At 38.9% G+C, this 12,138-nt stretch overlaps 1 protein-coding gene across 1 annotated transcript in view; it reads right to left on the reverse strand.

Annotated features, from left to right (window-relative positions):
- Positions 1 to 1,079: 1,079 nt before the first annotated feature.
- The window catches only part of LOC117316470 (F-box only protein 10-like), a 31,142-nt gene continuing 20,083 nt past the window's right edge, over positions 1,080 to 12,138 (reverse strand). The window contains exons 10-16 of the mRNA XM_033871075.1: positions 10,328 to 10,480; positions 8,492 to 8,598; positions 6,907 to 7,066; positions 6,632 to 6,801; positions 5,827 to 5,964; positions 3,827 to 4,011; positions 1,080 to 2,176 (exon numbers count right to left, since the gene is read on the reverse strand). Coding sequence (XP_033726966.1) covers positions 1,984 to 2,176; positions 3,827 to 4,011; positions 5,827 to 5,964; positions 6,632 to 6,801; positions 6,907 to 7,066; positions 8,492 to 8,598; positions 10,328 to 10,480 — 1,106 coding nt within the window. The 3' untranslated portion in view covers positions 1,080 to 1,983. The remainder of the gene's footprint in view (positions 2,177 to 3,826; positions 4,012 to 5,826; positions 5,965 to 6,631; positions 6,802 to 6,906; positions 7,067 to 8,491; positions 8,599 to 10,327; positions 10,481 to 12,138) is intronic.

The following is a 12,138-nucleotide window of genomic DNA, read 5'->3' on the forward strand; positions in this document are numbered from 1 at the left end:
AGTGCAAATATTGTAAAACAAGAGGCCCAATGGGCCTGTATCGCTCACCTGGCTCTACAGAAAATTTGCAGTTGATTGAGGTAATTTTTATAGATACTATGCTGATAACCACTTTATTCAAATATCAGAGTTAGCTAGGTTTATTCATGTCAATATATTTTCTAGTGCTTCATTCCAGCATACTATTGGCCTAAGATCGGGTCTTGGTGACTCTTGGCTCTTAGCATGCTACAGGCCCAAAATCAAGTCCCTGGGCCTCTTGGTTATTGAGAAGAAGTCGTTTGAAGATTATAGCCTATTTGACCGATGTGACCTTGAATGAAGGTCAACATCATGTATTTGAACAAACTTTGTAGCCCTTCACCCCAGCATGCTACAGGTCCAATATCAAGTCCCTGGGCCTCTTGGTTATTGAGAAGAAGTCGTTTGAAGATTATAGCCTATTTGACCGATGTGACCTTGAATGAAAGTCAAGGTCATTTATTTGAACAAACTTTGTAGCCCTTGACCACAACATGCTACAGGCCCAATATCAAGTCCCTGAGCCTCTTGGTTATTGAGAAGAAGTCGTTTGAAGATTATAGCCTATTTGACCCATGTAACCTTGAATGAAGGTCAATGTCATTTATTTAAACAAACTTTGTAGCCCTTCACCCCAGCATGCTACAGGCCCAATATTAAGTCCCTGGTCCTCTTGGTAATTGAGAAGAAGTGTTTGAAGATTATAGCCTATTTGACCCATATGACCTTGAATGAAAGTCAAGGTCATTTATTTGAACAAACTTTGTAGCCCTTCACTCCAGCATGCTACAGGCCCAATATTAAGTCCCTGGGCCTCTTGGTTATTGAGAAGAAGTCGTTTGAAGATTATAGCCTATTTGACCCATGTGACCTTGAATGAAAGTCAAGGTCATTTATTTGAACAAACTTTGTAGCCCTTCACCCCAGCATGCTACAGGCCGAATATCAAGTCACTGGGCCTCTAGGCTATTGAGAAGAAGTTGTTTGAATGAAAAAATTGACGCCGGACGGCCAACGGACGCCGCACCACGGCATAAGCTCACTTGCCCTTTGGGCAGGTGAGCTAAAAAATGTTATGATCTCGTTCAACATATCTATCACTTACAGGAATATGTGTACTGCATTTTGCACCGCTGTGTAATATTTTACCTGAGGACTTCAGGAATTCGGTGTGAAAAGAAATAATCCCTATTGATATTGATAATTCATGTCAAAGGTGAAATTTGCTTCAACTCCTTGTACATGATTACTCAATGGTGATTTTACAAATATGCCTATGTGTAATTAGTAACAAATTTCTGGTCCCTGTGGACACTAGCTAGCAAGACCTGCCTAATATACTGTAAACCAGCTTACTTTCTTGTGAAATTAAGTTTTGTGTATTTCACAGACAGCTGGAAGTTGAAAGAATTATCGCCATGAAATAATTTAAATTACAGATACAGTTGACCTTTTTAGACTGTAAATCGCGAAATTAAATTGTCACCAAAAGTTCTTTGATATAAAAATGCAAAATTACATTGCTGTGGAAATAAGTTGGGTTATATACAGTACAGTGAATTTTCCGATTTTCATTGGTAACTGCCTTACTTCAATGGATGACATTTGACTAACGAGGTTTGTTTACCTTTTTGTTTGAATTCAACATTTGTTATCAACACAAAACTCTTTATGTCTATGATATGCTATGCATTTCTCTTGAATTGCCCTCGGTGAAAGTTTAGCTTATTGTGACTTCAATATTTGTTTAATTAAATTATTAACGATCTTCATAGTACCACAATGAATCACCTCACCTCAGGAAAGATCAATACTTGACAGCCAAATTCCACAAAACCTCAGTTTATGCCAGAATCTCTGGGAAACTTCAGGTATATATATGAAATGTAAATCATAAACAGTTTTATCTTAGGTTATGTTAATGATACTGACAGGATGGTAGACACCAGCTACTACATACAGCTACAGGATCACACACAGTTTGCTTCCTTCCTCACAGTTGCCAGCTGAAGGTACCATCACCCTGGTTACCGTGGTAACCTGGTTGGCAGGCAGTGAGTTGATGAGAGAGGGAGCTTCAATATGAGGTCGTGGTCCAGGGTCATGTAACATCCAGAAATCTTTGTCTGAATCTCCATTGATCAAGACTTCATGGCTGAAATCAAATTAGTGGCAGTTAGGGACGTTATTCTCATACATTTGTATATAATTGATCAAAACCAGGAAAGTATGTCGGTAGAAGGTGTCGCTGAATTAGTATTTTGATAACAACCTAAAATTCATTTTCATTTCAGTAATATTTTCAGTTGTATACTCAGTGCCTACACCTATCTTTGTTTCCTCACAACAATGGATTTCAAATATTATAATATCTCCCAGTTGTGCGGCAGTCCATGTGCATGGTCAGCGAGTTGGGTATATAAAATCTGCTTTCTAGGACAACTTGTCAATTTTATATGAATTGCCTTACTATCCCACCAGTCCGTTCACTCAGACAGGAGTCTGCTTGAAGGCAGTATTGCGTCTTCTGCTTTGGCCATTGCCAGGTGCAAAAGCGTTCTTCAGCTTCCTGGGCACATGGTTATGGCAGGATGCAGCTCGGATTGGCAAACTTTTAGACTGGTCAGACAGTGGACCAGGTGGTGTTCTGCCCTGAGCAACATCACAAGGTGGAATGATTGCTGTGTCTTTCCCTCTGAATTAAGTTTGATATTGTGAGCTGTCTTGCAAGTATCTGTCTGCTCAAAGTCTGTGCTGGCCAGGGGCTTCTGTGTTTTAAAGAGCCCCAACCCCCTAGAAGATCTCTACCTTTCAGTACCAACATGGCAGTTCCCTGCAGGGTTCTGTTCCCCTAAGAAGAAACCTAATGTTGCTCCTGCAATGCAGATATTATTGGCTCTGAAAGGCAAACCTTGGGTCAGGGGCAGCAGAAAGGAGCAATGTGGGAAGGGCAAAAACCCTTCTGGCAGCAAGAAGAATTCCTGTCTTTCTTCCCTTTGGTAGTACCTCCAGGTGTCTTCCCATTTAAGACTCAAGCCCTTGTCTAGAGGCAGATTGTGTTTGGCATGGTCTAGACCTGCCAAAACCAAATCTTTCCATAGAAGAATGTCTCTCTAATTTTCTCCCACAGTGGAAGGAAATTACCAAGGATTTACGGGCATTGTCTTTGGCGGTGGAGGGACCAGGCATCCTGATTTTGCAGAATCTCCCTTGTCTGCAAAGTCAATTTTCTTTCCTACTCCGAGAACCAAGAAAAGGATTTTGTCACTCCAAAGGAACAATGGGCCATGCTTCTCAAACTGGCACATTCATGAATATTCTGATATTGGCTTGCACTCCAGGCTTTTACTCTAGAATGTTTTGGTTGAGAAAAAAGTCTGGCAGCCGATTGTCAATCATAGGGTATTTAACAAGCACTTAAGTTTCTCCTCACTTCCAAGATGGAAACCCCAGAGGACATCATTAGTACAGGAGGGTCAGTTGGCAGCTTTATTTGATCTGAAGGATACTTATCTCTATCTGTCCACCACAAGAAGTCAGTACAGAAATACTTCTGACCTCTGACCTTAGCAGATGATCATCTCAATCTAATTTGGAGTAGAACTTTGATGGTGAGATGTTATTGTGTGAATATGGACTAAATCTGTCCAGGGGTTCATGAAATTACTTTTACATAAGCTTCCACAGACACAAATATTTAACTACATACAATGTAATTACTGTATAACTTCCTTCCCTCTAAATAAGCAAGTTGTTTGATCAAAAAATCTGCTCCTATCAAATTGGTAGAACAAGAGTTACCTACCTTTTTTTGTCCTTGGTTTCCTTGCCAACAACACAATTGTCTTTCACTGTACATTTACATTCAGAACCCATTTCAATGGCTTTGTGAGAGCTTTTGAATATCTTGTTGTTTTGGATACAACCCTTGGTTACCATGGAAACATGTACTGTCTTGTCACTCAATGACTGAAGGCGGTTTTGTTGAACCTAGAAAAGATAATAAGGGTTTCACATTGTAAAACAAATGCTGTTTTAGATATCTAAATAGTAGAATATTTGCAGTCAGTGAAATGCAAAATTTTGCTAGGGTTGGTGAGCAGTTCATTAACTGATCCATGCCTTACACATATGGCTATGTATCTAGATGGCAAGTGTTACCTGTCATAGGCCTACAAATGGGGGCTCCATATGGCTATGTATCTAGATGGCAAGTGTTACCTGTCATAGGCCTACAAATGGGGGCTCCATATGGCTATGTATCTAGATGGCAAGTGTTACCTGTCATAGGCCTACAAATGGGGGCTCCATATGGCTATGTATCTAGATGGCAAGTGTTACCTGTCATAGGCCTACAAATGGGGGCTCCATATGGCTATGTATCTAGATGGCAAGTGTTACCTGTCATAGGTCTACAAATGGGGGCTCCATATGGCTATGTATCTAGATGGCAAGTGTTATTTGTCACAGGCCTACAAATGGGGGTTCCATATGGCTATGTATCTAGATGGCAAGTGTTACCTGTCATAGGCCTACAAATGGGGGCTCCATATGGCTATGTATCTAGATGGCAAGTGTTACCTGTCATAGGCCTACAAATGGGGGCTCCATATGGCTATGTATCTAGATGGCAAGTGTTACCTGTCATAGGCCTACAAATGGGGGCTCCATATGGCTATGTATCTAGATGGCAAGAGTTACCTGTCATAGGCCTACAAATGGGGGCTCCATATGGCTATGTATCTAGATGGCAAGTGTTACCTGTCATAGGCCTACAAATGGGGGCTCCAAGATAGGTCTCAACAAATCAGTTGATTACCCAAGATTTGATCAATACGATCGGGAGATCACAACAGCATCAGAGTAGATGTTTTGTTATTGATCAGCTTACTGTCGACCAGTTCCCAAGGAAAAAATTCTCAATTTCCTCTAGGGGTAAGGAAATTGAGTTCATTGTCTTGAAGAGACACGGGAGGGCGAAACCTACTAAATCTAAAAAAAATCTGGTCACCAGTGCTTTTGTGATTGATAGGCTGATCTCAAACTATTGCTCACTCAGTCTACATACTGGTGGGCATCCAGCTGAGGGGTAAAGGAACCATCCAACCAGTACAAACAGTATTGGCTCTATTAACAAATTCTTTGTAACATTTTAATTTATTGATGGATACACCTACAGTCATCACTCTTAACTCTTTCAGTAACATTGTCGACTACTATAGTCGACATAAAAATGTGCTCCCTCTTCCCCGTTGTTGACTATAGTCGACATAATTTCAAGCTCCCTCTTCCCACTGTTGACTATAGTTGACAGGCAAATTAATATAAGCTGATGTTATTAAAGTGTTGATTTGTTGAAAACATCAACCGACATATAAAATTATTAAATGCAATGACATATAAAATGTGTTCAAAACTTTTGAAACAAACATTTTGGTTGATAAATTCGTTTTTATTTCGTGTGTGTTATGTGTTTTTCCGTTAGAGTAGTAGGTGATATTTTTCTTAATATGTTGTTAATGTAAACAACATGGCGGCTTGCTACATTTGCATTTTAGATATCGGAGTCTAGGACGTTTCAGTTTGTTCAATCTGATCTAGATATTATTTTGTGAAATATTTCTTAATAATGTACAAGATAACACTAACCTTTCTGTTTCTATATGAAAAAACGACACACCAAAAATGCACATGTAGCCTGCCATTTTGTTTAAACTTCTGGGGGCGAGCCTAATAACTACTTCCAGTATGGAATCCGGAAAGAACACAAAGTACGGAAAGAGTTAAATGGTCTTATAAAATTACCGAGACAGATTCATTCTTTTGTAGTAGTATAGCACATCTTTGATTTCCAACAATATCATTGGTTGAAATGTCGGCCTCGTTTTGACATGAAATTCCGTGGTCCCTGTTGTCAAATATTCCGTTTCCTTGGATGGACACCTGAAAATCATAACTCCTTCAAATAAGACTTACATCTCTTTGAGTGTAAACTAATAACTTGTTCAAAACAAATGTGGTATCTGTAATTATGTATAAAACACTGCAAAAATATCACTGAGGGACAACAAAATGGCCCTCCTTTCTTAAATTACCTGGTTAGTACAAAAACCTAATTATTCCAATAAAAACATCTCATTTTGTTTGAGATTCTGAAGACCTTAAAAACCACTTTGAATTCAAAATGGGTGAAAACAATTATCAATTCAAAGAATTGACAGTTTTTTCTTAGCCAAATTGTGGAAGGTTTAATCTACTTTAGTCTATTTTATTGTATAGACTAAGGCACCTAACTCCAAAATATTGAATTTACATGGGGAAAACATTTCCAAAATAATAAATTTACATGGGGAAAGATATTTTAAAAAAAAACTGAAAGTAATACTGAATGGGGTTTGAGTGACTTTGACTATAGAAGAAAGTGCTTTTCTACAGACACTACCAATACATACATGCATAAAACATATCTTTTTTATTATTCATACATTTATATAATTGTTTTTATTTAATTTGGAGCCGTCTTATCATCAAGAACCCTCAAGATGAAGGAGTATATTGGTATTTGACAATTTATCTTACCGCTGTTAAAGGTTACGACTCTGCAACTTACCTTTCCATTGTTAGAGGTCACGACCCCGTTACCACAGTTACAAGTGATACTGTTGTCCTGGACTAACACATCAGAAGTCTGGTCAATAAATATGCCATCACCACGGTTACCATGAATAGCATTACACTGGATAGCAACTTCGTCATTGAACATGACCTTGACCCCACGACCTATAAAAACAATTTTGGATATAGCAATTGATGCAAAAATAAGACCCACTCAATGATTGGTCGTTTATAATTTCCTGATTTTCTTAATGTACGATAATAACCTACCTCCATTGTGATATATACTGTTGTATTCTATCGTGGCTTTTTGGCATGGCCTCCGTGGAAACGGTTGTTCGTCATTGGCGAACTGCCAGAACTCCATACTCTGTCGAGTGTGCATGTCATTTCGGTTCATCCCCAAAGTGTCAGCTTCATGAGCTGCATCCTAAATCCATATCAAAAGTCTCCAAATCAGTTATACTATACACATTATTTTCCTTGGGCTTAAAGTAAGTTAATGTCTGGCTGTTCTGTACACCTTTTAAGAAGTCTTTCTAACTACTTTTCAAAATATTTTCAGCATTAAAATATCTTTCCTGTGGTCAGTTTGGACAAGTGAATAAGTGGGAATATAGTGCAATGTGGGATTCAGAAGTGAAGGTCCACTGGATCATAGATTTCATGTAATGTATTTGGTTAATACATCAGGGGGTAATTACATTGCTTTTCTCCTATAATTTCTGCTGTATTTGTTTTTTCATTGTAATTTTCAAGGATGAAATGACATGACAAACAAGAGGCCCATGGGCCTTAATGGTCACCTGAGATTTGAAATATTTCAGTTAATTTAATTGATCCTTCTTGGCCCCGCCGATCAACCCCTAGGGGTCTGTCAGGGCCGACACGTGTATACCATTAAGCTGTCATCCCATGCTGATAATATTAACAAAGTTAGAATGAATTCCACTAAAAATCCAACAATTCATAGTCAAAATTGTGATTTCCCTATATAGACTATAGTAAAATTTACCCCCTCCCCAGGGGTACACATGTGACCCCAGGGTCAGGAAATTCATAATTTTAGTAAAGCACCTTAATTATAAGATCCTTCCATCTATGAAGAGTATTTGATTTACCTTATTTGGATCTTGAGAAGAAGATTTTAGAAATTTCAGTCAATTTGACCCTTTTTAGCCCCACCCAACAGCCCCTGGGGGTCAGTCAGGGCCAACATGCATATACCATCAAACTGCCATCACAAGCTGATAATGTTAACCAAATTAGAATGAATTCCAATAGAAATCAAACAAATTATAGTCAAAAATGTGATTTCCCTATATAAACTATAGTAAAGTTTACCCCTTCCCCAGGGGCAAACGTGAGACCCCAGGGTAATGAAATTCACAACTTTGGTAAAGCACCTTAAGACCCTTCCAACTATGAAGAGTATTTGATTCCATCATATCTGAGAGTAGAGAAGAAGATTTTTGAAATTTCAGTCAATTTGACCCTTTTTAGCCCCACCCATCAGCCCCTCGGGGTCAGTCAGGGCCAAAATGTGCATACCATCAAACTGTTATCCCATGCTGATAATGTCAACCAAATTAGAATGAATTCCAATAGAAATCATTTGTTTACGGACGCACGACGGATGATGACGGACAAAAGGCAATTAGAATAGGTCACTTGAGACTTTGTCTCAGGTGACCTAAAAAGAAGATTCATTGAAAAATAAGTGATAGAGAAAATGATGTTCCATTTCATAAAACTCTGCAACAAATACAGAACTTTTTTTTTACTTTTTCTTAAAGTATGAACATTTGAGTTGTTCTTTTACCCCATTTTTGTCAAGTTTATATAAATGCCTTACCATTTTGTTAACAAACGTCACCCCAGCATCACCGTTGTCGTTTATCTGATTGCCATGGAGCATCGGTTGGCAGGCTGCAGTTATCCAAACTCCACATCCTGAATTTCCTTTAAACAATCAACAATTCATGGTGAAACAAGGAAAACTTACTAATTAAACACCACCACATACGATATAAGAGGTCTTCATCAAACAGTTGTGTATATGTGTATGATATGTACAGAAATGATTGTGTCTTCAAACATTTGTGAATGAGTGTGTGACACATTCAAAAATAATTTTATGTCCAAACATTTGTGAATTGACATTGAACATTGAATTGACAGGTTGTTAACATTATACCGTGACAGGCCTAGTCAGCTTGCAAATTGGAGCGGTCCCATCTATGATGTTTGTACAAACAAAATAATTAGTCCTACACCCTCAATTACCTTGTGATTTGCAGGCGAGTATGGTCATTTGTTGTATCTGTACACAATATATACAAAGCTAATTAGGCCCAATTATAACAAGATTGACCCGTAAGCTGAGTACAGTGGGCTACGTAATGTAATACTGGCCGCCATTTTGTATATGGAAACAATTCTGCTGACAGTTTGGTTTGTTTGTTTTTGTTTAACGTCCTATTAACAGCCAGGGTCATTTAAGGACGTGCCAGGTTTTGGAGGTGGAGGAAAGCCGGAGTACCCAGAGAAAAACCACCGGCCTACAGTCAGTACCTGGCAACTGCCCCACGTAGGTTTCGAACTCGCAACCCAGTGGTGGAGGGCTAGTGTTAAAGTGTCGGTATACCTTAACCACTCGGCCACCGCGGCCCCTCTGCTGACAGTGTGCTGGTCACTACTTTTATATCAACGAAATAAACATGTCAACCAGATAAATTTTATATCAATGAAATAAACATGTTGACCAGATAAATTTTAGAGTGCAGACGATTAATTAGAGCAGTTTTCACAGTCAGATCGTAATTTTATAGGGCATGTTGGTCAGTGAGTGCTGCACAAGGTATTATGAAAATTTCACCTAATACTCTAACAGAAAAACATGTAACTCAAAACGAAATAAAAATGAATTTATCAACCAAAATGTTTGTTTCGAAAGTTTTTAACGCACTTTATATGTCATTACGTTGGATAATTGTATATGCCGGGTAATGTTTTCAATAAATCAACACTTTAATAACATCAACTTAGCCTGTCGACAGTGGGGAAGAGGGAGCTTGAAATTATGTCGATTATAGTCGACAACAGGGAAGAGAGAGCACAATTTTATGTCGACTAAAGTCGACAACGGTACTGAAAGAGTTAATTAAGTCATTGTACATCGTTTTGGACCTGAATACGGCTCAAGTTATCAAGTGAGATTGCATGTGTGCGGAATATGTGTGGCCCACGATCGACTAATATAAATTGCTTACAGATATACACTTTCAAGGAATTAAACATCTAAATAACTATTTATTTCCTTGATTATTTGTTCAATATTTACTTACTACATGCTTTATATATCAAAGTATTAAATCACAATCCTACTGTTGAGAGAAATGATTACAAATCTTGCATCACAGTCATGACATCCATGCATCTGACCGACAAAGGCTTGTACCTGCGTATAGTGTGCAGTGGATTTTTTCACTAGTCAAATTTTGAAAATAATTGCACTCTATATGCGAATAGTGTGTGTGATGGCTACAGAAACAATTTTGTGTCCAAACAATTCTATATGTGTGTGTGACGTGTACAGAAATGATTGTTCAGACATTTGTGAATGTGTGTGTGACACATACATAACTGACTTTGTGTCTTAATTGAAGTTAGGTGAAATGACTTTACTTACCAGATATAACATTGTTTTCCACACTGCCACGCCCCTTTTCCCCGATGACAATACCATCAGACAGTCCATTTGTGATGACATTTTGCGTAATGACAGGATCTCCTCCCTTTCTTATGTCAACACCTCCCCACTGGTTACCAGTAATGACGTTGTCTACAATACAAATTATCAGTGTTATAACACAAGGCATACCTCTCCATAGCGGTAATCATGCCTCTCCATAGCAGTAATCATACCTCTCCATAGCAGTAATCATACCTCTCCATAACAGTAATCATACCTCTCCATAGCGGTAATCATGCCTCTCCATAGCAGTAATCATACCTCTCCATGGCAGTAATCATACCTCTCCATGGCAGTAATCATACCTCTCCATGGCAGTAATCATACCTCTCCATGGCAGTAATCATACCTCTCCATAGCAGTAATCATACCTCTCCATAGCAGTAATCATACCTCTCCATAGCAGTAATCATGCCTCTCCACAGCAGTAATCATACCTCTCCATAGCAGTAATCATGCCTCTCCATAGCAGTAATCATACCTCTCCATAGCAGTAATCATACCTCTCCATAGCAGTAATCATACCTCTCCATAGCAGTAATCATGCCTCTCCATAGCAGTAATCATACCTCTCCATAGCAGTAATCACACCTCTCCATAGCAGTAATCATACCTCTCCATAGCAGTAATCATACCTCTCCATAGCAGTAATCATACCTCTCCATAACAGTAATCATACCTCTCCATAGCAGTAATCATACCTCTCCATAGCGGTAATCATACCTCTCCATAGCGGTAATCATACCTCTCCATAGCAGTAATCATACCTCTCCATAGCAGTAATCACACCTCTCCACAGCAGTAATCATACCTCTCAATAGCAGTAATCACACCTCTCCATAGCGGTAATCATACCTCTCCATAGCAGTAATCATACCTCTCCATAGCAGTAATCATACCTCTCCATGGCAGTAATCACACCTCTCCATAACAGTAATCATACCTCTCCATAGCAGTAATCATACCTCTCCATAACAGTAATCATACCTCTCCATAGCGGTAATCATACCTCTCCATGGCAGTAATCATACCTCTCCATGGCAGTAATCATACCTCTCCATAACAGTAATCATACCTCTCCATAACAGTAATCATACCTCTCCATAGCAGTAACCATACCTCTCCATGGCAGTAATCATACCTCTCCATGGCAGTAATCATACCTCTCCATAACAGTAATCATACCTCTCCATAGCAGTAATCATACCTCTCCATGGCAGTAATCATACCTCTCCATAGCAGTAATCATACCTCTCCATAGCAGTAATCATACCTCTCCATAACAGTAATCATACCTCTCCATAGCAGTAATCATACCTCTCCATAGCAGTAATCATACCTCTCCATAGCAGTAATCATACCTCTCCATAGCAGTAATCACACCTCTCCATAGCAGTAATCATACCTCTCCATAGCAGTAATCATACCTCTCCATAGCAGTAATCACACCTCTCCATAGCAGTAATCATACCTCTCCATGGCAGTAATCACACCTCTCCATGGCAGTAATCATACCTCTCCATAGCAGTAATCATACCTCTCCATAGCAGTAATCATACCTCTCCATAGCAGTAATCATACCTCTCCATAGCAGTAATCATGCATAAAAAATTTAAAATATGAGTCCTATGAGCCTTAATGGTCACCTATTAAGTCCTGAAATAGATAACAATAGTTGATGTCTTTGATTTGTCATCCAAGTATGCAACCGTCCCTATTTCTCCCATACTCCCACACAAAGTTATCCG

The sequence above is a fragment of the Pecten maximus genome, chromosome 18 (genome assembly GCF_902652985.1).
Source record: "Pecten maximus chromosome 18, xPecMax1.1, whole genome shotgun sequence".
NCBI classification, from domain to species: Eukaryota; Metazoa; Mollusca; class Bivalvia; order Pectinida; family Pectinidae; genus Pecten; species Pecten maximus.